The 27,563-nt window shown below is 45.1% G+C and overlaps 2 protein-coding genes across 3 annotated transcripts in view; one reads left to right on the top strand and one right to left on the bottom strand.

Moving 5' to 3' along the window:
• CAMSAP3 (calmodulin regulated spectrin associated protein family member 3) overlaps positions 1 to 27,563 on the bottom strand; it is an 85,896-nt gene that overhangs the window by 35,028 nt on the left and 23,305 nt on the right. The window lies entirely within an intron of this gene.
• LOC136612729 (uncharacterized) lies at positions 782 to 6,283 on the top strand. Of its 2 annotated transcripts, XR_010790415.1 has the most exons (3): positions 782 to 1,535; positions 3,906 to 3,950; positions 4,928 to 6,283. XR_010790415.1 is itself a non-coding variant. In XM_066593347.1 (2 exons), the coding sequence occupies exons 1-2, from the start codon at positions 1,295 to 1,297 to the stop codon at positions 4,868 to 4,870; spliced, it is 1,206 nt and encodes a 401-aa protein (XP_066449444.1). In that variant the 5' UTR covers positions 782 to 1,294; the 3' UTR covers positions 4,871 to 6,283. The 2 variants fall into 2 exon arrangements, 1 of the variants encoding a protein (XP_066449444.1); XM_066593347.1 differs by having other exon boundaries at positions 3,906 to 6,283.

Here is a 27,563-nt window from a genome sequence, read left to right as displayed (position 1 = left end):
GGAAGATCATTCTGGACCGGGAGAAGAAGAGTGAAGACGGACCCAGAACAGCTGAAGAATGGAGGAGCTAATGCGGATGATCAAGGACGTGGTGGCCAGCCAGGGCACAAGCTGGCTCGTGAAGATGGCTGAAGACCTTTCGGGGACGACAGCGGCGGAAGAAGGAGCGAGCACCAGCCAGCCGGTTTTGCCCAGCAGCGAGGAGCCACGTGGAAGACCAACCCGGAGAAGAAACCCGCCAGCGCGTCTGAGCCCCAGCCCGGTGGCGAAGAGAGGCGGACGTAACAGCAGCCCAAGACCGGAGCGACTCGGAGGGAACAGCGCCGTGCGGTCTCAGCGCGGTAGGGAGGAGGCGGAACCAGCAGAACGCATGGGAGTCGGTGAGCCAGAGGTAGCGGAGAGGACAACACTTACCCGTGGAGGTACGGCAGCGTCCAGGTCGGGTAAGTCCAGCACGGGAGGAGGTATGCCCGCGGCTGACGGCAGTACAAGGAGCGAGGTCCCAAGGAGCGAGGTCCCGGAGCGCTCGCCACGTGCAGCAGCAGGCGCGCGTAGGGTTCCGCGCACAGGATATAGATCCGGCCGCGGAGATGCAGCGACCGTTAGGAGGGAGATGCCAGAGAGTGCATCTCCCTCATCGTGCGCCGCGAGTAGCGGGGGGGAGAGTGGGGGGGGAGGGAGGGGAACCGAAAAAGGCCAGTCAAACAGAGGGCAGAATATTCGCCACCAGCACTTAGGGGGGGATAGGGGGGGGGCAGCGACCAGAATAGAGGAGGTGGACGATTTTCGCGCTACTGCGCGGAAGGGGCGATCATTTCATCGCTCAAAAGCAGCGACAGTTCGCACCACAGCGCGGTATGGGGCGGGCGCCGGGAGCGGAAAATCAGCGTATTTTCGCCCACCAGCGCGGAGCAGGCCGGCAGACAGCGAAGAAGAGGCGGCGAATTTTCGCGCCATAGCGCGGGGGGGCCGGGGGCCTCCAACTGTGTCTTCAGCCAGGCGCAGGGAGTTCAGGGTTTCATCCAGCAGCAGTGTAGAGAGGGACTCCCCGGAGCATTGCGCAGCGCGCAATAGCTTAAGCCGCCCCCATCATAGCAGCGGTAGAGTTATAGGGCAGGATAGGTGCAGGCAGTTAGAGGGGGCAAGGAGCAGGCGCACAGCTAGGGCGCGCGAGGAGCGCAGCTGCTCATCATCTTCAGCAGAACGAGAGGAGACGAGGAGGAGCAGATTCGTACGGGGTGATCAGGCAGAAGCGGTGACTTGGAGGGAAGGGCAGAGCAACCGAGAGGTGGAGATGCAGGTCATGAGGAATTTGTTTTCACGGTCACCGGCTTCTTCTGCAGATATCAGACAAGGAGAGCGCGGGAGCAGACCGGGTAACAGGATGTCAGCCTGCGGGGCTACAATGTCAAGGAGCCCGAGGAGCCGGCGTGTCCCCCAAGAAAGTGGCACGGCACGATACGCACGGGAGTACCAACAAACATCACTGCCCGCCCCTAACGTTCCCTTGGCTATGCCGGAGGTCAACGAGGCGGGTGAGTCGTTTCAGTTAAATAAAGTTTGGGATAATGTGTCCGGCACGAGCCGGAAGGATGAATTTATGGTGGCTCTCAGAGCCTTGGTGGATAAATATGATATGGATAAAGGGCTTCTAGTGTCCTATGATAAACCGGGGAGGGCGGCCTCGCCCGAGGTTGGTGGTCCAGCACAAGGACAAAGGTGCCTGCCCTCGGTGGCAGGGGTGAGCGAGGGTCTGAAATTAGCAGACTCGCTGTTTTGTGGAGTAGCCCCGTTGGATGCGGGGCTGGAGAACGAAGTGGTATCAAAAATTATAAATGGTAACTATGTGGATATATGGTCGCTGTTATCAGTCGAACACGTGTCAGTTGACAGGGAAAGGTTCACTGAACGTGGGAGCGAGAAAAAACCCAAAGTAGCCAAAACATTTGGGAATTGGCTACAGGCCTTTTTGATTTTGGCACATGTAGTGTGCAAGCAGCAGCCGCAGAAGGGCCCGGAATTGCTCGTGTACATCAACACGATCCACAGTGCATATAAGTTGCACGGGGGATCGGCTTGGTGGCGATACGACGAAGATTTTCGTCGCAGAATTTCGGGTTCACAGCAGATCAGTTGGGCGTCAAAGGCGACAGACGTTTGGATCCAGTTGATCCTGGCGCAGAAACCCGTAAAACATAGCTTTCAAGGATCGGCCGCAGGAGCCAGCGGACAGCAGGCTGCTGCGGCCCCAAAACCGTCCGGTTCTTGCTGGGCCTTCAACGAAGGCCACTGCCGTTTTTACGCATCGTGCAAATTTCGGCACGAATGCTCGGTCTGCGGAGGTTCGCACACGGCGTTGCGTTGTTTCCGACGCCAACGAGCGACGGGAGTTCCCGGCACAGGGGCGAACGCCGGTGAGCGTCCAGTACCTGGAGCCGTGGCTCGACCGGTACCCACGGAGACTGGAAGCAAACCTGCTTAGAGCGGGGTTTGCTGAAGGTTTCTTTATCCCGCATTCCCCAGTTTCGTCGGCGTCTTTTTGCCAGAATTTAAAGTCCGCTCGCGATAATAAGCAGTTGGTGATGGAGAAGTTGCTGAAGGAGGTAGAATTGGGTCGAATGGCGGGCCCATTTCGGGAACCGCCTTTCGTGAACTTGCGGGTTTCCCCTTTGGGACTGGTACCGAAGAAGGAAGCGGGCAAGTTCAGACTTATCCATCACCTATCCTATCCGTCGGGTGAATCAGTCAACGACGGAATATCAAAAGAGCAAGCGGCGGTGTCATATGCGTCTTTCGACTGCGCGGTTGCATTAGTTAGACAGGCAGGTAAAGGCGCTTGGTTGGCAAAGGCCGATATTGAATCGGCCTTCCGGCTCCTGCCGGTGCATCCGCAGTGTTTTCATCTGCTGGGATGCAGCATCGAGGACCAGTTTTTTGTGGACATGTGCCTACCGATGGGTTGCTCTATCTCCTGTTATTATTTTGAGGTTTTTAGTTCATTCTTGGAATGGATGTTAAGAGTGGAGACGGGCATCTCATCGGTATCGCATTATTTGGATGATTTTCTTTTTGTTGGTCAGGCAAATTCGACGGCCTGCGAGTTTTTACTTTCGTCGTTTCGTAGTTTGATGAAAAAAGCCGGGGTCCCCTTGTCGGATGAGAAGACGGTTGGCCCCGCATCGAGGCTCGGTTTTTTAGGCATAGAAATCGACACGGAGGAAATGACTTTCCACTTGCCGGATGAAAAAGTGGCGCGTTTGCGCCAAGTCGTGGAGTTGGTGGGCAGTTCTCGGAAGGTTACACTGCACCAACTTCAAGTATTGTTAGGGTTGTTGAATTTCGCGTGCAGGGTCATTCCGATGGGGCGAGCCTTTTCCCGGCGGTTGTCACTAGCAACGAAAGGGGTAAAGGAACCCCATCATTTTGTCAGGGTGACAAAAGGGATGAGATCAGACCTGCACATATGGAGAGTTTTTCTGAGTTCATTTAACGGTCAAGTAATATGTCTGGAGGAGGAGAAGCAGAATGAAGAGATCGGCTTGGTATCGGATGCAGCTGGTTCATACGGATTCGGAGTAATATTGGGTGATCAATGGTGTTGTGCTGCATGGCCGGATACATGGATTGAAAGAAAATGGATAAAGAACACAGCGTTATTGGAGATTTTCCCTTTGGTGGTGGCAATGGAAATATGGGGCCAGAGGTTGGCCAACGGTAATATTTGCTTTTGGTCAGATAATCAATCGGTGGTGCAAATGGTCAACAAGCAATCGTCATCCTCAACGTTGGTGCTGGCAGCATTACGCCATTTGATCTTACGGTGTTTACAGCACAATGTTAAGTTTAAAGCGAGACATGTACCAGGATATTTGAATGCTACTGCTGATGCTCTTTCTCGTTTTCAGATGTCACATTTCAGGGAGCTGCACCCGACGGCGGAGGTCGAGGGGGTATGTTGCCCTGCTTTCTTGTGGGAAGTGATAGAGGAGAGCTGTTAGCTCTCGTTAAAGCGTCAGTAACAAGTACCACATGGAACCGATATAACAAAGTATGGAAAGAATGGTTAGCAGCGGCGGGTGGAATTTTTCCAACAGAAGAAAGAGCAAGGGCGGTGACATTAGATGTCCTGTCCGCGATGCGTAAAAGCGGGTCTTCAGCGGATGCGGCGAAAAAACGACTATCGGCCATAGCATTTTTGTTGCGCTTACACGGGACAAGAGACGTGACGAAGGACTTCGTTTTTGGGCAAATAATAAAAGGGTGGAAGAAGGACAGGGTGACCAAGGACGGCAGGCGCCCTATCACGTTCGAGTTATTAAACGCTATTCTCAACGTGGTGGAGTCGGTCTGCACAGATGCTTCCGAAGCAGAGCTTTTTCGCGCGGCTTTTTCCATCGCCTTTTTTGCCGCATTACGCATCGGGGAGTTAGTATCGGCGTGCAAGTCAAAGCCCGGGGGGCTGTTTTTCTCAGACGTGGTAATTGACAAAGACTGTATTAAGATAGGTGTCAGAAGATCAAAGACAGACATATACGGGATGGGAGAATGGATTAGAGTGGGAAAATTGGGGACAAAGTGGTGCCCGGTGTTACTGGTAAAGGAGTTCGCCAAGAGACACTGTGGGACTGGTCCGTTTTTGTGCCATGCGTCGGGTTTTCCCCTAACTAAATACCAATTTACGGCGGTCATGCGGAATAGCATTAGAATGCTAGGCCTTAACCCCTTGGAATTCGGATCACATTCGTTTAGGATCGGAGCTGCGACGTCCGCTTTTGCGTGTGGCATGGGTATCGAGGGGGTTAAGAAGGTGGGTCGTTGGAAATCAGATGCTTATCGGTCATATGTTCGGCCAAATCTGAGAGTTTTATAATATTGTTTATGGTGTTGCGATTTCTGCTTTGGTTTTGTTCTTTTATTTTATCCACAGTGTCGGATTGGACAGTATGGGTGGTGGGCCACTCCTATGTATACTGGGCGGAAAAGAGAGCCAGAAATAGGCCCATTGGCGTGAATTTAGGCCTTAATGTGCCAGTGCGTTGGCTTGGTATTAGAGGATTACAATGGCCCAGGCTGCTCCAGGAGGTTTTAAAAATCAGCAGCTGGAAGAATGACAGAGTGATATTAGTTATTCACGCTGGTGGAAATGACCTTGGGAAGATAAAGGTGGCGGAGTTGATAGCATTGATGAAAGCGGACATTTTTCGTTTCAAGGAATTTTTTAAGAAGGTCGTAATTGTTTGGTCAGATATCGTGGCCAGAAGAATTTGGAGAGAGGCAAGAGATAATGAAGCCATCGAGAGAGTAAGGAAGACTGTCAATTTTAGGATATCAAAGCATGTGCGAGCGTTAGGTGGGATAGCAATACGTCATTGGGAGCTGGAGAGAAGAGAGCGCGGGATGATGCGAGGTGACGGAGTGCATCTTAGCGACATAGGGCTAGATACCTTTTTATCTAGGTTGCAGGATGGGGTAGAGTCGGCTCTTTTGCTGGCATGTGGGGGGCGGAGTGCAGCATAGTAATATGCTGCATCCTTCGTGGCGGAATTTGAGGACTTCCATGCCAGCAAGAAATGGAAGGGCTTTTTCAGGCCGAGAGGGGCCTTCTTACGCCTCAGTTTTACGACGTTAGAATCGGACATTTTTATTTTTTGGCATGGAAGGAGAAAAATAGAGGATTCGTTAAAAGGTTTTATACAGTTTAATAAAGGCTGTGGCCTACCCACAATATGCCAGCATATAGTCGTATGGTGTCTTTGTTTAATGGGGAACGGGGGTTAATGGGTAAGTCCCTCCAGTCTAGATAGCAGCAAAGCTTACTGGCGAAGATGCTGAGGACTGGAGGGGAGGGGTCAGGAAGAAAGGAAGTGACCAGGGGTTAGGGGTGGAGTTAGCAGGGTTAGAGGAAGAAGAAGGAAGAGGAAGATCATTCTGGACCGGGAGAAGAAGAGTGAAGACGCCCGCCCACCCGCCCTCTGAGCTGAGGGGGGGGGATGAAGAGAATTATTAGAGGGGTGATGGGATTAATGTTACAGGAAGTTGTCACAGCCGGTAGGCGGAATTTGAGGACTTCCATGCCAGCAAGAAATGGAAGGGCTTTTTCAGGCCGAGAGGGGCCTTCTTACGCCTCAGTTTTACGACGTTAGAATCGGACATTTTTATTTTTTGGCATGGAAGGAGAAAAATAGAGGATTCGTTAAAAGGTTTTATACAGTTTAATAAAGGCTGTGGCCTACCCACAATATGCCAGCATATAGTCGTATGGTGTCTTTGTTTAATGGGGAACGGGGGTTAATGGGTAAGTCCCTCCAGTCTCGGCTGCCAAGATAGTCCAGTGCTGGGTCTTGGCAGTGATGCATTTATGTCTATGATCTACTGTCTGGTACTGACTGCCAAGATGGTAGCTAGAATCTGAAATGCATATGAATATCGAATGCCCTTCACAAGGACATGGCGGGCGATGAACTGATGGAAGCCATGTCTGGTCGTACATTTCCCCATAAGAGACAACTGTGTGGGATATGTTGTACTATTAGAATTAACATCCAGTCAAGTAATACCCGACTCTCCATTCTGGCTCAGAGGGAGGTAAGTAAATGGGTTCTCTAGTTGTAAACCATTAATGAGATAGCAGCCCATTAAGCCGAATACAAAACGGGGGGTCAAATTCCGCAGCAGAATCCAACCCTGCCCGCAGCCGAGGACGGTGCTTACCTGTCTGAGTCTTCACTGCGGATGTGTGTGTCGCCGCACATGTGCAGTAGAAGTTCTTTTTCTTTTTTTTTTTTTAATTCCTGCGTTCCCGCAGAATCCGCGAGCCGTTCGCAATGTCAGTTGCGGATGGGCCGCGGATCGGACAGCTTCCATTGACTTTTTTTTTGTTTTTTTTTTTTAGAAATTAAGAAAGCGTCCATGGCCTTCAAGTATACCTCCCAACATTTGAAACCAAACTCATGAAACATGTTAAGCCCCGCCCAGGAGCATTCACAAAAACTCCAAGAAACATTGGGACACTTGTGAATAAACTCGGCCCCATCTGAGAGTCGTTTCTAGCGACAATCTTGCATAAATTGAGATAGTTGGAAGGCATGCATTAAAGGGGTTGTCTCGCGGCAGCAAGTGGGGTTCAGCACTTCTGTATGGCCATATTAATGCACTTTGTAATATACATCGTGCATTAATTATGAGCCATACAGAAGTTATTCACTTACCTGCTCCGTTGCTAGCGTCCCGTTCTCCATGGATCCGTCTAAATTCGCTGTCTTCTGGCGTTTTTAGACGCGCTTGCGCAGTCCGGTCTTCTTCCTGGTGAATGGGGCCGCTTGTGCCGGAGAGCTGGTCATCGTAGCTCCGCCCCGTCATGTGTGCCGATTCCAGCCAATCAGGAGGCTGGAATCGGCAATGGACCGCACAGAGCCCACGGTGCACCATGGGAGAAGACCCGCGGTGCATCGTGGGTGAAGATCCCGGCGGCCATCTTGGTAAAGGAAGAAAGAAGTTGCCGCAGCGCGGGGATTCGGGTAAGTAATAATAATAAACTTTTTTTTTTTAACCCATCCCTTGGGTTTGTCTCGCACCGAACGGGGGGTCTATTGAATAAAAAAAAAACTGTTTCGGCGTGAGACAACCCCTTTAAGGCCAGTGATTAGAATGGGAGTATATAGATCCGGAAACAGGATGCTCAGGATGAACAATGTAATGAAACCCTCCCAGATAGGTAAGCAAGCTCCGCTGTGTATGCAACTGTGAGACTAACTCCCAGCTTATTCAGAGTTGTAGTCTGAGAGCCACAGGTTGGAGACCATCGATCCATGGGAATCTCTGAAAAAAACCCTTACGTAAACAAAAGGTACAAATTAAAACTTTTTGGAACAATCAAATGTTTTGTTTGTTTTTTTTTCACACCACTAAAACTTTACAAAGTAAAATTTAAAAACATACAAACTTTATATAGGAAACAGACTGGAGAAACTGGTTTGACACCAGCAAGCTGGCTTTGAGCCCCAGTCTCAGGAATTCTGGCCAGAGGTAAAATGGAGAAATTTGACCTACAAAGCGGCATAAAGATTATCCCTTTAATCTTTTTCACCCCCATCAGACGTTGCTGGAATATTTTATCAGAGGCACAAAGCACACAAACCGCTGAGTTCCTGTTGACCAAGTAGCTCAATTAAATGAATCTACGGCCCGAACAAGACTTTGTTCTTGGCAGCGACTCCTAGTACAAAGGACATTAATTACTACAAGGAGCAGGTTCTCTCGCAATCCTATTAAAAGTGGAATTTTCATATAAATGACTTATACAGAGCAGTCATATACGGTGATATAATCCAACAACTGTCAGCGGGGCAGAAGGCGGAGTCAAGCGCTAGCTGCGCCATTTATAAAACGCAGGCTTCTCTCAATGATGAAGAGGCGGGAAATGTCACAGATCCTACTGAAGAAATGGTCTGACATTAGAGAGGGTTCTGCTCTAGTTCCAGAAACAGCACCACCCTGGACTACAGGCTGTGTCTGGTATTGCAGCTTAGCCTCATTCTCTTGAATTTGAATGAGTTGCAATGCACACACAGTCCACAGACATGGGTAGTGCTGTTTGGGACGTTTCACACAGGCAGAATATTTCTTCCATATGCAGAGAATTCTGTACCAAAATCTGTATGTATACATTATGGGCTACGGGGCAGGAATCTGTGGACAACAGCTACATGGAGGCTCATTGTGTTCATTCTTCTCTGGTGGCTCAGTTATTAGCACTGTTGCTTGGCAGTGTTGGAGTGGTAGGTTCAAATCTGACCAAGGATGATGCCTGTATTGGCTTTTTATGTTCTTTCATTGTCAGAGAAATGGAAGAGCAAGAAGAATAAAACACAAAAAGAATGACCACCGTGTCTTAAATGTGAAAAACAGATGCCATCTATTTCACTTTGGTTTTTAATAAAGGCGAAAAAAACTCTAGTGTGAACATGGCCTAAGAAATAGCCAACAGCTCATGAGATTCTACTGCAAGTAAGAGAAAAAAATGCTATTTACATCTTCTAGGTATGTATCTATCCTGAGAAGATAACTTTGCTTGTACGCAACTCCTCACACCCATTCCAAGGATGAAGAGGTGAATCACGACTCCACCCGGCTCTTCCCTCCTCATCTCTCAACATCCTACAATTAAGATGGCCCATTCGTCAGGTTGTACATTCACCGGAGATATTTGTGAAATCTTCACCTTCCAGTCCACAAGAAGTGGCTACAAAATTACCCCAAAACAGTCTGCAGAAACCTGTATAATAAGTAACCAATAAAAGAATTTTTTCTGAAACTTCTGGCATTTGAAACTAGGGTGTGCTAATTTTTACAGCAGCAGTGCCACTTCTGTCTATGGGCCACATCTGGTATTACATTTTAGCACCATTCACTTGGTTCTTCCAAGTGGAAACCGTTGCTTAAAAGGTGTTGTCCGGTTACTAGACAAGCCCTTTTCTATAGGACCCTGTGAGGAGAGCATAAACAGGGCTAGATTTACCCCTCCATGGCTGCCAGGATGCAGCTCGCTGCGGTCCTGGTGATTATGACTGATTAGGTCACAGAAAATCATGTGACCACTGAAACCAATGAAAGGCTGTAGCATCACATTCTTGAACTGCTTGCATCATGGCACTCAGGATGGGAGCGCTGATGCCAGGAGAATGAGCGGACAACCCCCTTTAATACCTCATATGATGACATTAACATAATCCGTCCCTTTGGCCACTTTCAGATGAGCGTATTATGGATGAATGTCCTGGCCCAACTGCACAGCATCATGGTTACCTCTACACAGGAGCAACTATCATTCAGGTAGCCACTCAGAAAAGTCGCCAAAACGTCCGATCGATACACATAGCGCTTAGTTTTGTTTGTGATGCACAAACGTAGCAAAAACCCATCCAAAACGCCATGTGTGAACGCAGCCTCAGCCTACACCGCTGTAATCCTGTAGAAGTCTACTAACCCAAGGTGACCCTATGGTAGAAGATACTCAACACCCTTATCCTTTGTCACGTGTGGGCCTACACACAGTCATCACGTGGTGACCTAGAGGGATGGTTCTCATGGTCCACACTACACCCTGCCACCAAGCTTGGACTAGTTAGTCCCGGGGAAACCTTTGGCAGCAGTTAGACACCAGAGCACAAGCAGGCTCCAGCAACGGCTGACCACCTGACATGGACAGTCGCAGGACCTTTTGGCTCGGGGCATCCACATTCGGTTTCGGTCGTGCTAGAAATCGCATTTTTAAATAAAAATAACATAAGCAATAAATTTTATTTATGCTTTGTCGAAAGAAAGCACATCTCAGGCCATCAAAGAATGCATCTCTGCCGGTCACTGCAGCACAGAGGGGCTGCCGGGGGTCTCCATCACCCCACACGGGGGTCTGCTCTCCTCCTGCTCAGCACCTGACTGGCATTAACATTTTATGAGCCCAGACGCCCATGCTGGGTGTAAAGAAGCCAGATTTGGATTGGATTATAGGCGTGGCCCCCCTCTCCAGCCCGCTACTACTACAGTTACCATGGCAACCAAGTGGGCAAACTAGGTCACCGTAGCCCAGTACACCCCACACCGTCCTCCGCAGCCTGCATGATGGAGGGGATTGTCTCATACCACATACAGATGAAATGATCACCTAATAGACTTCGCGCAGCACTGGGGGGCGTAAACACACACACACACAGTAACAGGGCGGCTTTACATCCTCTCTGTCACCCCCACCTGCCATTTCATTTGATGTATTATTGGAGATTTTACATAGGACTGCAAATACTTCTTAACCCTTTAATGAGGGTTTTTTCGAGTATCGTTCTTTTTTTCATCCTCAACTTTTATGAGCCATAACTTTTTAATTTGCCGGCGACATAGGCGAATGGAGGGTTTTGTGCGCCGCGTTATATTTAATAGAATCATCTAAAAGTACCATATAATCTTAAAAAACAAAAAAAAAAAAAAAAAACCAAAAATACACAAATTGCATTTTCCCCATTTTCCCCCCACTGAGGGGTTGCTTTTGCGGAGTTTACGGTGCGGTTAAAAAGGCATGGACATTTTGTTATGAGAGTCGACGCCATTACAGCAATACCAATAGATTGTGTTTTACTACTTAAGAAAAAAAAGAAAAATGTTAAACTTTTTTGGTAATTTTCAGACGGGCCGTATAAATACAGGTCTGTAATACGGATGCATATTAAGCAGTTTTCACACAGCCAACAAAATTGCAGGAGACTTGTGCGTGGCGAGATGTACATATCTCGCACAACTATGAACCCCATTTTTTTGAATGGGGTCATACACATGAGAGATTTTTTTTCCTTATCGCAACGCAGTGGAAGAAAAAAAATGGCGGCATATCATCTTTGGGCGTTCTTTCGGAACGCATCACCCATTGTTTTCAATAGGGCCAGCAAAGCATTGCACGCAGTCAAGGTGCCCCATTGAAAACAATAGGAAACCCTTGCTGATCCGCTTTCAGCCGCGCCAGAGGATTGCTACTTCCCTGAAGTTACGTGAGGAGTTTTTAAAAACACAAAAACACCTTGCATGCGCGGGGATATCACACGTTGCCGAGCGCGATATTGGGCTTCACAGCCTGCTATCGAACTCACCCGTGTGATATTAGCCTTACAGATGTGTTTCTAAAGACATTACATGATTTTTTTTGCTGCCGTATCTTTATTGTTTTCTATCGATCTAATTTGCCCAGCAGTAGAAAAAGAATACAAATGCAGAGGCACGTATACATAAAAAAAAGAGTATGCTGAGTTTTTTGAAAAACGGACGTGTAAAAAATAAATACAGCTATGCGATTAGCCCTACACATTTACATTAGCGCAGTATTACAGTTCCTTCAACACAGATTTACTGCTTTCTTCCCAACACAGTGCCACCCTTGTCCATATGGTTGTGTGTGGTATTACAACTCAGCTCCATTGAAGGGAATGGGAGCTGAGATGCAACAACAGACAACCCACGTACAAGGGTGGAGTGGTGTTTGAAAGAAAGCAGCCTGGCCTTTTTTGTTTTTTTTTAAAAAAAACTGGCTAACCCCATTAAGGCCTCATGCACATTTCATTTGCGGAATCCACAATCGGCACCCGTGCAGGAGATCCGCTGTACTAGTCCGCCATAGGAAAGCATTGAGATTCCTCAGCTCCACGCACACATAGGGATTTGTTTTGTGGATTTGGTGTGATTTTGTGTGATTCGGAAGTCGCACCATTGATCTCTATGGAAGCGACTGATCTGCAATTCAATTAGAGATTGGTAGGTCGATACCTCTATGGTTGCTTGAAGGCCAAGAATGGAGGAGGGGGGGGGGGGGGGGGGGGAATGGCAGTCACTTTGGGCTTGTGTTTTTTTTTTTTTAATGAAGACAATCCACTGTGCATCCGCGCAGAAAAATGACTGCATCCGCAATCGCTAGCAAGCATTTAAAAATTCTTTCCACACTGACTCACAGGTCTGCCGCTGCGGAAATCCACGTGCACTTCTATTTTTCAGTATATAGGTGTGTAAGGGCTCGTTTTTTTTTGCAGGGAAAGCTGCAGAGTTGGAGAGGTACCCCCATGTTATGGCTGGCAACTTACTTGTCGAGGGGAGGATTGACAGGGTATGCAAGCTGTCAAAACAGCTACAAATCTGAGCTAACTTGGCTTTCCCGAACCAGCTTCAAACCCAACCTGTACCTCTAATGACTTATATCCGAATGTTCATTCACCCGATCATTGCCCCCTGTATACAGGACATTAGTCAGCCAATCAAATGCTTTGTGTAGCTAGAAAAAGTCTATAGTTTCCGGTCGTCAGAGCAGTGCCTTGTGGTAGCACAGTTAGGTCAAGTGTAGGAATGAAAAAAACCACTATATTTCCAAAACACAACCAACATAAATCTGAAGGCCCCTATGGCCATTTTCAAACAAGGTTGCAACTATATGCCCATAATACACATATGCCCTACTGCTGGTAGATTGACCCAAACTTGCAGAATCACCGGGATCTATACTGCTTTGAAGTTGGGACAGCAGACCCACCAGTCGGGCAGGTTTCTTGTCTGTAATTGCCTGAAACTGACCTATGAGCTAGACTAGGTGCACACGGCCGTAAATGCAAGTTGCACACGCGGGACTTAGGTGCAACTCACATTGGACAGTACATGGACACCTGTGAATGACATGAAGGTCCAAGAAATGAACAAGGATAGGACATGCCACGAGTTATTTTCCATGGACCATGGATCCATGTGAGAAAAAAACATAATGAAAAAAAAAAAAAAAAAAAACCTCACCAAAAAACGACCATGTGCAGCCTCATCGGATATAATAGGGCTGTGGATTTACCCATACAACACAAGCCTAAAAATACGGTAACGTGCACCTAAGCCCTAGGCCCGATTCCTACGAGTGTATTGCACCCATGTTTAACTATCTCTATGTAATGTTCTCCAATGCATGTTTGGTTCATTACAACTGTGGTTTATATAGTCTTTTCCTTGGCTTTGTGGTTTTTACCTTTATCCTTACATAGATACATAGGGGAACCAGCGAGTCACCACTAAGGGTATTTGTATGAGAAAACAGTGTTTGGCAGCCATATTTTTCATTAAGGAAACCCTTTTTGTACAAGGACTCCTCTCCCTAAGGGGTTAAGTGCACCTTAGGTGTTGACGGATTTCACTCTGAGAATACAGATCTAATGAGTGGATATTACAGTATTAAAATTGACAATTGTCTAACATTTCATGACCGTCCCTTAATCAGTGGGAGCTCCATAAAAGTTTCCTGAAAGTTTATGACAAGCACAGAGTCACAAGCAGCCGCCTGTCCCCAAGGCCTCCGCTTTAAAATTCTGCACTTATACAGGACACTCCTATGACGGAAAGGTAAGGGTCTGTAATTATCCAGGAGTCGGCGGCACCGACACAGCATCCCTGACGGACGGCCTGCGCTGCCTGATGCATTATTCATTTTATTATGAAACATGATCTGGACAAACTGGTCGATTCCTCCACAACAAACGCCCGTCACATCTAACTAGACAGCAGGGAATTGAGAATCTGTGAAGGGGTCAAATGATGCAACTTTTTGGTTCACTGCAATTTTTTTTTTTTAATACGCGTGGAAAAAAAAAACGCGTTTACAGCGCAGAAACGTTGCACTACAGGCACACACCATAGCACTTACGCTCATGTGAAGTCAGCCCAAGTACAACACATCAGAGGCAGTGCCGAATTAAATTGTATATAATGCCTTGTATTCACACACAGCCAGCGAATAACGCCATTTACATGTACGGGTATGATCTGTAGCAGAAGCTTCTGTAACACATCCGCTGGGTGTGGATACCCCCCTCACTGGACACGCCGGGCCTAAGGAGCCTCAAAAACATGCTGGGACATCATTTTATTTGTTAGCCATTAAAGGCCATCATATCTACGAGCCCTAACATCCCGCTCCATCACTGTAATGTATATCACTGCTGATCTACTGTAAGTGGATGGAAGTAGAAGTACTGTATGCCGGTAATGCACTCCACAAGCTGCATTATTCATCTTCAAAAAACTAAGCCTGAAGCACAATTTTGTTATGCAAAAAATATGTAAAAAGATGAGATTTCTACAGAGAAATTTCTGAAAAGGCACATAAAATATTTATTTAGATCATCAGCATTCGCCTGGTAAATGGAGACATTTCTACTTAACAGCAATGGAGAGTTTAAAAGTCAGCAAGTCCTTGTAATGTGACTGGTAAAAGGGGTCTAATTTAGGGACCCCTCACGTCTATTACTCTGGAAAATCTGGCAAACTCTGGAAAATCTGGTACATAGTGGAAAAAAAATATATTTACTATTTACATGATCTACAATAGCTACTGGCCTTAAAGGATTATATGGGAAGGGGCTGTCTGGAGGAGACCATCAAGAATTAAAAAGCAGGATACAAAGAAGAGCTCTATCGGTACGCAAGCAAGGTTTCTTTGAACTTGTTGCATTAAGATCATGGCCGCTCTGTCACTGACCTCTCCAACCAGAAACTTTGGTGGGCTGCTGGGTAGTAGAAAACAGGATCTGACATGCTTGGCTGCTCCCTATGGGACACCAACTCAATTCTTGCCCAGTGGACCATTTTGAAGCGGCATCAACCAATCCGCATACAAGAGGGGGCATTAGTGGGCATCTCTTCGAGGACCTTTCCCATGGATCCCACTTGGATAAGAACAGATAACTGAGTGACGCAGAAGTAGGGATTAAGAGACGGTCTCCTGTATTACCAATGACTGTAAGATGCGCAGCTACACTCCAGTATATTGTTACGGATTGACCTATGGCCTGTCCCCATTTTTCACATAATAGTGTGATCAGGGACAACCTTGTTCCGACCATTAACCACTCTCGTTGTCGGGATTTATTGTTCCGTTATAAGGCCGGACCAGGCAGGTTGAACTATTAATAAAAGTTTCAAGTATTGCACAATCTCCGATTACACAAATTATGATCCTGTTGGATACCTTTTCCAGGGGACACTTTAATGAGGTTGAAACCAAGTCCAGTACCTGACCTCCAATGGCCAGAGATGGGACATGAAGGTTTACTGTTCCCGATATCAGTGATCAGAGTACCATGACCCCATCTCACATGCACCTTCAGATCCAGATGGCGGTAAGCCTCCCCGAATCTCTCCCGCACAGAGAGCCCTCTCCACAGACAGGGGCCAGGGGAACCTTCCACCTTCCCCTAGGTCAATCACTCCTTCATATAAGCACCACATGCATAAACCTTATTGGATGGGACATGGGGATGCAAGGAAGAACCACTTGTGCCAAGTCCTTAAAAGGTACAGATAGAAAACAATGGGCTACTGTAGCACATTTTTACCTTATGATTTCATCAGAAGAAAAAACCTGTGTGCCTCCACAAAAAATTCGGAGGCATGCTAAAGTATATCACAGGGCCATACACTTTAGTAATCAGTTGGCCGAATGCTCATTTTAGCTGACACTTTACTCCAGCAACACAACCTGCATGTGTATGGGAGTTATCAGAAGTCTAATATCTGCTGTATGGGTAGTCAGAACGCCCCATGCACATTAAATGGCGGACTGGTTCAAGTAAAATCAATAGGTTCATCTGAAACACATCTGAATGGCCACCTTATATGTGTTGCATGACATATCTATACAACTAGGCAGTAATACATAATATCTGGACATGCTATCTTGGTCTTAAAATGCACCAGATTTATCACAATGGCTCATGCTGGATGCTACGTTTGGCACATTTTAAAGACATCTAACTTTATACCACCTATTAATTGGCTTAGTTTACATTAGTTGTCATTGTTCGCTCATTTGAACAATTTATTGCCCAGTATAAAGCCCCATTTAGACAGGACGAATGTCGGGCAAACTACGCCCAACACCCATCCCCACACATGCATGCTCCCATGCTCCTGCACAGGAGCTTGTATCGCTGGCTCACAACGGGGCGGCAGGAGCAGATTTCAGTTTTTGCTCCCCCTCGCCCCTCTCCATTCAGTTAACATAGTGGCCGTTCAACACTGAACAGCTGCTATTTACACTGCACTGTCATAGTTAAACGCATCGCTCATCGTTCATGCAGCATAAATGATGGACGATGAGTTTAACTATGACAGTGCAGCGTAAATAGCAGCTGTTCAGTATTGAACGGCCACTATGTTAACTGAATGGAGAGGGGGAAGCGAGAACTGAAATCTGCTCCTGTTGTCCCAATGTGAGCCAGCCATCCTATCCTGTGTGACAGCACGGGAGCGTGCATGTGTGGGGATGAATGCCGGCCATAGTTTGCCGGACGTTCGTCCCGTCTAAATGGGGCTTTAAAAGGAGTCAAACTTCACTTTTTTTTTTTTATAACCTTAGGAAATTAGGAAAGTCTACGTAGCAAGCTAAAGGCTCTTTTTACACACAACGATCATCGCTCAAAAGCCATCTTTTGAGTGATAATAGTGTGTAAATGTGTGCCCATTGTGCACTTACCGTGCACTTTTCGTCCATCGATGACTTCAGGTCAGCATGAAATCCTCATCCCTGATAAGAGGGACTGCACGCTGAGTTCTCCATGGGCAGCGCTGATAACATTCTTTAACAGCTGCTGTCCCGCTGGAGAATAATAGCGATGCATTTAGAGAACAGACCACCTACTGTTCTCTAAATACATGCAAATTAAGTACCAATTAGCCCATTAGTACCTATGCAAAATGATCGACGAATTTTGAGCGATCATCTGTGTGTGTAAATGTACCTTAAGTCACTTTGCAAATACTTTCCTTATCTCATTCAGCTTTCTTTTTTTTGTAAAATATTCACAGCCAAAGTGAAAGCAAAAATTCTGCCTGTTTGTTCTGCAGAGTCATGTGACTCTAAGAGCAAAATTATGAATTTTGCGTTCATTCGGAATAGTCATATTTTGCATTCTAATTATAAAAGAATTTATAAACAAACATTCAGCATTTTATGTAGATTTAAACTGTTAATTGTAAAACATGTGTAAAAAAATAATTTTAATTGAAAGGGACTATAAGCACCAAAATTGTTTTAGTTGTCGATTAAAACATTTTCCGATTGTAGAAATTTTTTTTAATTCCGTTGTCTATCCTTGACTATGGGGGGCGGCCATCTTTCCTGAGCTACATTTAACAGCATTTAGAGAGATTCTTTTACAGCAGCTTCATGGGCTATTCACACATTATACAGGAAGGCGCCCATTGACTTGTATGGAGACTGTTCTAGGCATACTCTGTGCAGAGGTCATTTTACAGGAAAGGGGAGTAGTCACAGCTGATCGCCTATTGTGAATGGTGGGTCCTGCATTATCTACATATGGGCATTACATCGCTGTGTAATCCTGCCTGTGATGTTAGAGAGATGACTGCTGCAAAGCTTTCTTAGAAAGGGACTGACTAGTGGATTTTCTTTTTCTAAATATAAGATTGTGACCAAAAATTTTAAATTAAAAAAATATTAAAAAATTAATGAAAACATTTTATATCTTAATACGTTTAAACACAAAAATGGGATTTACATAATAGGCCATTTTCTGATGTGACATTCCCTTTAAGATCACCACCAAACGCTTTACATACATTGAGGTGCTTCAGTCTATTCCAGCTGTATACGACGATATGTGAACGCCTAAGAAACGCCAAGTCCACTTCTGTACAACCAGCTGATGAAGAATACTTGTGACTCTGCACGCTGAAATGAACATTTTGCAGCCATAATGATGTGACAGCTGACATTGCAATCCGCATGTCATTTGTAGATAGAATATTCTATGTGATCACACACGACACTTACATATATGGGTGGCTCATGCCGTTTAGAAAATAACCTGTTCCTAGAGAGCAGGTCTCTCTTCTGGCTCATAGACGTGGGATCTCAAACGGGCCTCCCCCATCCTCCATGACACCCACCTGCCCTAACAGGGTATATGGATGAGGCTTGTCTACATGAGTAAGAATGACAATTTCCAAGGGAGCTCTAATGGCAGAAAATCAATCTCCATAGAAGTGTAAAAATTATATATTAATAATAATAACCACCAACAAATACCATATGACCCTTGGAAAAGTCTCTCGGCCAAGTTGTATCTGCTTCTAAGTGATGGCCAACACAGTAATCTCTATAGTTCCCACAGAGGTTGTCAGCTTCCCCTATATAGAAATCCTGGAAAATTTGTGGAAACTTCAAAAGAGATGTGCACCAACTCTACAGATGATCTACTCTATAGATGCAGAAGCAAAAAAAAAAAACATTACCTCCACGGGGATGTGGAAGCAAACAGGAACAGAAGTCAATAGGAATGTGAAGATAACAGATCAGACAGATTAAACAAAAACCCAGCCCCGATGGCAATGACCTAAAAACCACACATATGGCTACAAAAGCAAGGCAGTAGGAGTTACACATCTTCCACAAAACTTGCCAAGTTGATCCATCCATCTTCTCAGCAGCTTTCCGAAATGGTTTATAGTGTCCAAGTTCTTGCTATTGGTCACCTATTTGATCAGGCTGGCTTTAGGCATTTCAGTATATGTAATATGCCGGTTGCTTCAATGTGCAATATACGTACAATTTTCCTAGCTTAACCATCGGTTTATTGACCCAAAGTAACGGCATCGTAGGGATTTGTGACTATATACAGGAGCACAAAAAGTTGCTTATGATAGAAGGGTTTCATAGAGTTTTGTTACTGGAAGAACCAGACAAACTAGTAACTGGAGTTTTCATCCAAATTTAACCTAAGGGTCCATATAAATTAAAAAGATGAAAAATTCCAAGCGGACACCCTTGTATTAGATAAAGCTTACCCTTTAATAATACTATCAAAAGCAAAACCCTATCACAGTATTATTTTCCTACCTAAGGGTTTTTTCACAAGGGAATGTATGAGTATTTGCAAAATGAATAACGCTTTTTTTGCGCAGCATCAGCAAATTTTACTGTATTTTTTTTGCACCGGGCAAATAAAAAAAAAAAATACACCAATTGAGGTGGCCAATTAGACTCAAGTTCCAGAGGTGTTCTTTTTCCAGCTGAATTACACAGCGTTTCATGCATCTCCTTGCGTATTGCTCATGCATTTGCGCAACCCCCTTCGACTTTATCGGGACATTTGGCGCGCAAATTTGCAGGAAAATAGAGCATGCTGCATTTTTTTTTGCATGACCGAAATGCACGTACAACACATGGAAATGTGTTCGAAACCATTGAAATCCATGGGTTCTATTCTCTGCATATTGCGGGCATTAAGGAGCCATAAGTGGGGTATCCACTCTGACAAAGACAACCCTACACTATAATTTAGGCAGATAGATGGGAAGAGAGAGGAAGGACAAAAACAAATCCTGAACAGTATAACAAACATATAATACAGTTTGCTATACAAATGGCACTCTAGCCGTGTATTATCAAAAACTGAATACAATCATCACAGAATAAAATGTAACTACTGATACAGGTGTCGCGAGAAGGCAGTGTGTGGCGCAGGTTTCAGGATACGATGGAGCCACGGTATTTAAGAATACAGAAATTATGACTATTAGACCAAAAAAAGTACAAATCTGCCTTACTGGACAGTGAGACCCCATCCCTGCCACAATTCTACTGAACCAAAAATCAAACCACCATAAGACACAATAGTAATCTTAAAGGGGAGGGGGGCAGATATTGTAGAAGGAAAACAGCTACACTGGGCCTTTAACAAAAAAAAAAAGAGGAAAAGAAAAACCTAATAATGATGTAAAATGTTCCAGAAACCATTCAGACATTTGTTCGCTCTCTGATCATTGGAGATCCGGCACTGGAGGTGGTTTCGCTTCTTGTTGTAATAGGCTGCTGTAGTTAAGCTCGATGATAGCCATCTATCATTCTGGACACGGCTAGCCACGTAGCTCTTTTTCTAGAGTCACCCTTGTAACCCCAGTATAAAGAAGCCTAAGCTGAAAGGGTTTTGGTGCACAGTAGGTGTCTGGTCCCTCGACTGTAATGATAGGCACCAGCTCAGAGTTCATCTCAGCACATTGAACATGAGGTCTCAGACAAGACCTACTGAAGAACACGAAACTATATATATTCTCACCATTAAAATGTTTAGAATAGTAGAATAATTTGCACACAGTTTAATAGAAAAATCATTGATCCATGGAGATAAGTAGTTCTTGGGGTTTTATGACCTAGTGGAAATTGTCCATGATGAGGGGGTTCAGATAGATGAGGGGGCTTTATAGCAAAGGTTAAAAAGAATACCTTTTTGGCGCAAATTTACATCATCATACCCCTATATCATTGAATAGGAAGGCCTCCCCATCCCTTGTAGGATCATCGTGTGGCATTCTCATATGGTCCATCATAAAAAGAACAACTTGTACTGGGCTTTACCACATAGCAGTGAGGAGGTGTCCTCTGCAAACTCCCCTAAAACAGTATGTTAGAAATACATCAGATAACGGTGATCATATTCATTTTAAATTAAGAGGATGTGCTGACTTTTAATTCCTTTTCTTTAAGGTCCAGGGAAGATCTAGCCAAGTACTTCAGAAGGAGAACATTAAAAATAGTTAGAGATGGCCCTTTTACAGTAAGAATCCAATTAGGGATGCATTACCACTTCCAAGCCACGATTCACGCATCATACATGTCAAACACAATGAGACTATAGAACAGATACAAAGAACAAAACATGTCCACGATAGGCAAATGTGTAACGAGTGAAGTAGTAAATGGAAATTCTTACGGTTTGTCATTGTAATCCTTATAAAAGGAGGAAAGAAAAGTTTTGTAGAACACAATAACAGAAGTTCTTTGTAATTTATTTTGGTAACTTTTTCCCCTTTCATCAAAAGGCATCACAGGTAAAAAAAACTTGATAGTCCTGAATGATCACATGGACACCACTGATCCATGGCCAAGGCTTTCAAGTCAGCAACAGACAATGACCTAGATAATTTTTTTTTTCATTACCGCCATGCATTATAGATCATTGACAGGGAAAACATATAAGGGGATGCAATGTTAAACCAGCTTTACGGCCCCTTCATTCTTAGGATCAGTGCGATTCCCAGAAGTTCGACCACTACCAAAGTGATAAGTGGTGGCACATTGCTAGAATAACCTTATAGGATGGGTATACCACTTTATAGGGGTTTTCCCAGGACAAAAAAAAAACAAAACTGCATAATGGCATTAAGTTGGATGAAAAACTAATACTCATCTGTTAAATGTCCCACCTCTCCAGTTCAGCAGCTCCAGTCCTGGAAGTTCCTGCAACGGTCATGTACTGTTCCTCATTGATGTGAACCCTACTACCCAGCACTAGCCTAAGTGGCCATGTACATCATATGACTGCTGAGGCCAGTGATTGGCTGCAGGCGTTACGTGAATGTGGAACAGCACGTGACCATTGCAGGAACCTCCAGGACTGGATTGGCTGGCCTGGAAAGGTGGGGCATGTTGTGTAATGAGCAACAAGTACTGGTATACTTTATTATTTTGTTGCATTTCCAAGTCTTGGAAAACCCCTTCAATTCAGAAGGCTCTACAGAAAGAGATGGGACTGTGGGGTGGGGATGGGAAGGAAAAGAAAAGGGGAACTGCTCTTAAGCACTATAAAGTAGTGCCGTTTTATCACATTTACTTGGGTCAAGTTACTTTTGAGATATCCAAAAGGACCAGATGAAACTTGCTTTCACAATCTTGCTTTTTGTAGTGGCCAGGTGACAACTAAAACATAAAACCCGCCCTCCTGCCAACCATCCATCACAAAAAAAAAAAAAACAGACATATTAAAGTACAGTAAAAGTTTAGAACAGGTCATGATTTATGTACTTCATAAAGACGTCTACACTTAATATATATTACAATCACTTTAATATTGGATTTTGCTTACAACAATATAACCCTTCATTACAGTCTTGGTTTCAGATAATTATATGCCCTCCCACCTTATATTAAGCTGAAGAACCGCAAGAACTTGTCCAAATATTTTGTGCTTTGCCCCCGCCCTTATCTGTTTGTATATCACAAGTTCACACAGGATAGGTGGCTTTCAGATGCGCCGCTTGCTCCCAATCACACAATGTGCACGTTGTCATGCCTTACGACTTAGCGATACGGTGTTGTAAGTAAGTAGTTCATAAACACCTCCAATGACTTCATTCTTCTATAGACAAGCTGCAAACAATACCACCTACACCAATGAAAAGTCTTGTCTACTCCAGTAGGGCATGACATCAGACCTTAAGAACGTTTGTCCACTTGGGACTACCAATTTTGGCAACACTTTCCCTGGTGATTAGCAGATGGCTGGAGGTCCCACTTCTCGAACCTTTATCATCAGATGTTATTGGTGGAGAAACAACTTGATAACTGCAATGATGCATGGTATAGTGCCTACAGAATCGATGGGCTGTTCAGCCCGTATTCGTGCAGGAGCAGTCAAACCTTGTACATATCTCTTAGGGCTTTTTTCACATTAGCATTATGGGAGCAAAAAAACAATCCACTGACCAAATGAATCCATCTTATGATGGAACTGACGTTAATAGGGTCCTTTTGGTTTCAGTCGTGCTGTCCAACATTTTCTCGAATGGAATAGCGCTACATATTGCACTATTTCACCTGGGATTTCAACAGAATTAAGTGACTGAGGCTCCACACACAGAGCGCTGAAAGCCAATGTGAAAAAGAAGCCCTACTTTGTTGATCGCAGCTGGAGACTTGGAGTCTGATATCCCTGGAAATAGTTCATTCACTGTGCTGCTTCATCATTTGGGTATACACTCCATTAGCTCCATATAACTCGGTAGCAAACCGTTCCTTTAATTTATGTGTTGGCCAAGGGTTAGCCGTAGACCATTCCCTATCCGATGCCATGTGTTGTCCACCCACCCATAGTATACAGTTATACAGTGCCTAAAAGGTGATCACACACACATTAGAAGAAGTTTAAGACCTCCTAACTATCCATGATCCATCCCAGAACATTTGGTATGTGTCCGACTATCAGGGGCATAACTACTTCTGTAGTGTAAGGGGGCTAATGTAACCCCTCTTGTACACAATCTCCGTTATGTAACATTAAGGGTACCACGTTACAGACGGGGCTTGGCCTCCAGGAAGCAGTAAGAGAGAACAATGTGGGGTTGAACAAGAGAGATTGCTTTAGGAAGGAGAACCAAAGAGTTCCTGCTTTCAATAAACTTTCCCTATGGGAACAGTAGCCAATCACTGTAATATTTGCCCAATGGCAGTTATAGTACTGCTAAGGATGAGCTTAGAAGTGCACGCGGTACTGCTACTCCGTTCAGCAAGAGCATCAACCAGCTGAGAACTCTTCTAAAGTAAAAGAAACTGTTTGGACTCACTTGGTCTGTGTTACCACATTGGTTTCCAAGAGTAAAGAATCGCATTTTATAGCAAATATGTGGCCCTCCAGTGCTTTAACCCAGAAATTACAGAGGCTGCAACTCCACTGTGTACCTACATCCTCCCTACTGTACTCCAGCTTAGAAAGCTTCCTTGTCAACCGCCGTCTAGAGAGCTCCCCTTGGGTATAGTGGTGCCCAATCTGGTTGAGAAGACCCGCCGACTGGAGGCCTCTGGGAACCGATCCTCCGTACCGGTTGCAGTTGGGCCAAAAGCTTGCAGACTTACAATCCTATGAAGCTGGAATGATGCAGTTGAGTTTGGATTATATAACCGGTTTCAAAAATGGTATTGGAAAAATCCCACAGAATATACAATCACTTTTTCAGTAGAAGAATAATTACTGAGGTAGGTGGAAGACAAAATGACAGACTAATATTATTCTTAATAGCGTTATAATCTTTTATGAACACTGCATTAGCATATGAAACAAGGCACAGAATATATGTACCTGTCTCAGCAGAGAGTTAAACCCAATTTTCTCATCACAAACAAATCTAATAACACCTTTTGGTAATTTTATATAAGTTCCCCAGACCCGGAGGCAAAAACTCTAAAAGCTCCCTCACGTGTCACGTACAACACCGGTGTCCTCCAAGGTGGCATCAGCGCCTGGGTGTGACTGCAACCTCTTCACCCCTTATATTATGTCACCTCACATCAACAGGTGCTAATACACACCCAGGCCCATACACTGCAATTATCCTGCTTAATCATGTCCTAATTGGGCCTAAAGACCCATTTACGCAAGACCATTCTGTCCAAGTACGAACTGTATATTGATTCTATCTCCCATTCCCACAATAGCAAAATCGAGCCGCCTCCATTACACCAAAATGGCACTTCTTACCGTCAGTCATTACAGATCAGAGTGAACGATAGCAGAACAGGAAGTTTATAGGCAAAAACTATGAATGTTATGACATAATGTGGACTCATAATAATTTGCCTGCTTATCAAATGCATGGTCCTAAAAATAGTCTTGAGGAGCTTTCAATATTAGATGGTGTGGAGAAAAGCAAGCCAAAGACCCATACACTATCCTACCAAAAGTATTTGGACACCCGTATCAGTAGATTATGTGTCTTATTAGCAAGTCACTTCAGCCATAGCTTGTGATGGAAACTGCACACTATTGGATATAAGGGTTATGCCGCTGCATACAAGCTGTATATCATGAAGCTCGATGCATGGGCACATCTATAGTGGTGCAAGGAGCATCATCATTGGATAGTTGAGCAATGGAAGAACATTCTATTGAGTGACGAGTCACGCTGCTCCAGCTTTAAATCAGTTGGACATACCTGGGCATGGAGCAGCCTGGGGAACACCTTCTGCACGAGTGTGTTTTGCCAACAGGTAAGTATGGTGGAGGTTCCGTATGGTCTGGGGATGTGTTACGTGGCATGGTCTCAGTCCGTTGGGTGTAGTGACAAGAACCATGAACACGGAGATGACCCTGACATTCTAGATAGTAATGTGCTGCCAGCAATGTGGTAATACTCTGGGAATGGTCAGCAGCACTTCCAAGACAATGTTCCTTGTCACAAATCAAACGCTGTTTTACATTGGTTTGAGGATATAGATGCTCCATGATTGGACTGGTCTGCCGAGTCCTAACCTGAACGCTACTGAATATCATTATAAGGAACTGGAACGTCGGGTCAGGAAATATGAATAGCGGACACCTTTTTTTGACAGAACTTAAGAGATGTTTGCAGGATGAATGGAGAGAAATACCAGCTGGAGTGTATCAGACATTAGTAGAGTGTATGCCACGGAGAGTATTTGATGTCATTAGGGCCAGAGGAGCTCTGCTAAGTATTAAAGGGGTTGTCCCGCGAAACAAAGTTGGGGTATACACTTCTGTATGGCCATATTAATGCACTTTGTAATGTACATTGTGCATTAATTATGAGCCATACAGAAGTTATTCACTTACCTGTTCCGTTGCTAGCGTCCTCGTCTCCATGGTGCCGTCTAATTTTCAGCGTCTAATCGCCCGATTAGACGCGCTTGCGCAGTCCGGTCTTCTCCCTTCTGAATGGGGCCGCTCGTGCCAGAGAGCTGCTCCTCGTAGCTCCGTCCCGTCACGTGTGCCGATTCCAGCCAATCAGGAGGCTGGAATCGGCAATGGACCGCACAGAAGACCTGAGGTCCACCGAGGGTGAAGATCCCGGCGGCCATCTTCGCAAGGTAAGTAAGAAGTCACCGGAGCGCGGGGATTCGGGTAAGTACTATCCTTTTTCTTTTTAAGCCCCTGCATCGGGTTTGTCTCACGCCGAAAAAAAAAAACAGTTTCGGCGCGGGACAACCCCTTTAACATATGAAAAGAACTACTACTTTGATTTCTTTTGGTAGGATAGCGTACACAATTATGCCAGAAGGTGTTTGCTCATGTTGGGAGTTCACAATCTCAATGAGCCAAGAAACCTAAAACAATGATTTAAAAAAAAAAAAAAATTAATCTACATTTCCATTAAAAAAAAGGAGTATGACTGAAATTGTAAAGAGTAATAGGGGAAGGGGGTGTTTGACAGTTTTCTCCTGGCACTGCAAGCAGGGGCTAGTTTGAGCATCCTAGATGAACCCCAAGTCGTCAAACTAAAGTTGGATTGACTATACACCTTAGATAGCTCTAGGCCTATCATTTAAGGGCCTTCCCCCAATACACCCTCCTGAACAATGTACATGTGTTCTCAATGGGAAGACAGGACTGAAGCGATTCTCAGGGTAATTCGACAGTCATTGATCTTTGAACAACTGCCCGTTCACAGTGAAAGAAGGCAGGAGACCGGAAGAGATGCCCAGTGTACTCCATCTCCATTTACCGAATGACTCTCTCCCGTGTGAAACTGAGGAGCATTAAGTCGTTGGGATGAATGACTGGTGCTCACGCATGCGACAGTTGTCCCATATGAAGCAACCCTAAAGCACTGGCAGAGATCCCTGGTGGCAGCTTATCTTCCTTGAGAACAAAGGGATCGGAAATTTTGAAATTCAACATGTCTGACTCTTTTCCCCTCCTCCTTTTTCTCGGACATTTGCAATCAGGGTGAAGTTGAGACGTCCCCATACTCATTCAATGATCGGCTGACCCTCCAAAATTGACAGATTTGGCTAACATTCATCAGACATAACATGCATGTCTAATACATGTTTGATGCAAGTCTACCAAGCTCATTCATTTTGGCAGTAATGACCAACTATCCAATTTGTATAGTGGTCTCTGAAATCTCCACCAATTGCAGATGTTGGAGAAGGATGGGGGGGGGGGGGGGGTTTGGGCACATTGGATTTCATCCTTCGTTCCTGCAGAGTTAGAAGGGACCTCCAGGGTCCAACTCCCTGCTCAATACAGGATTCACCAAATTATGTGTGTTATGGACATTGGGAGATGTTGGGTAGAATAGCCGATGGCTGTCCAGTAGTACATTTCTGAATTCAAAGCACCAGAAGGAATCAAAAAGAGAAAACAAAGCAAAACAAAAAACTCAAATGCCATAGAGAGGTCGGCTGGTTGGGATAAAATGTAAGTACTCATAGCTATATCACCTTAAGATGGCAATATGTTCCA

The sequence above is a fragment of the Eleutherodactylus coqui genome, chromosome 2, assembly GCF_035609145.1.
Source record: "Eleutherodactylus coqui strain aEleCoq1 chromosome 2, aEleCoq1.hap1, whole genome shotgun sequence".
NCBI lineage: Eukaryota > Metazoa > Chordata > Amphibia > Anura > Eleutherodactylidae > Eleutherodactylus > Eleutherodactylus coqui.
This window is presented reverse-complemented; position numbering and strand designations above follow the sequence as displayed.

Bases quoted from the DNA above. Each gene is read 5' to 3' on its own strand.
- LOC136612729 (XM_066593347.1), top strand. From the start codon at position 1,295: ATGCAGGTCATGAGGAATTTGTTTTCACGGTCACCGGCTTCTTCTGCA. The intron at 1,536-3,905 runs GTGAGTCGTTTC...TCTCGTTTTCAG, and splicing joins GCCGGAGGTCAACGAGGCGG to ATGTCACATTTCAGGGAGCT.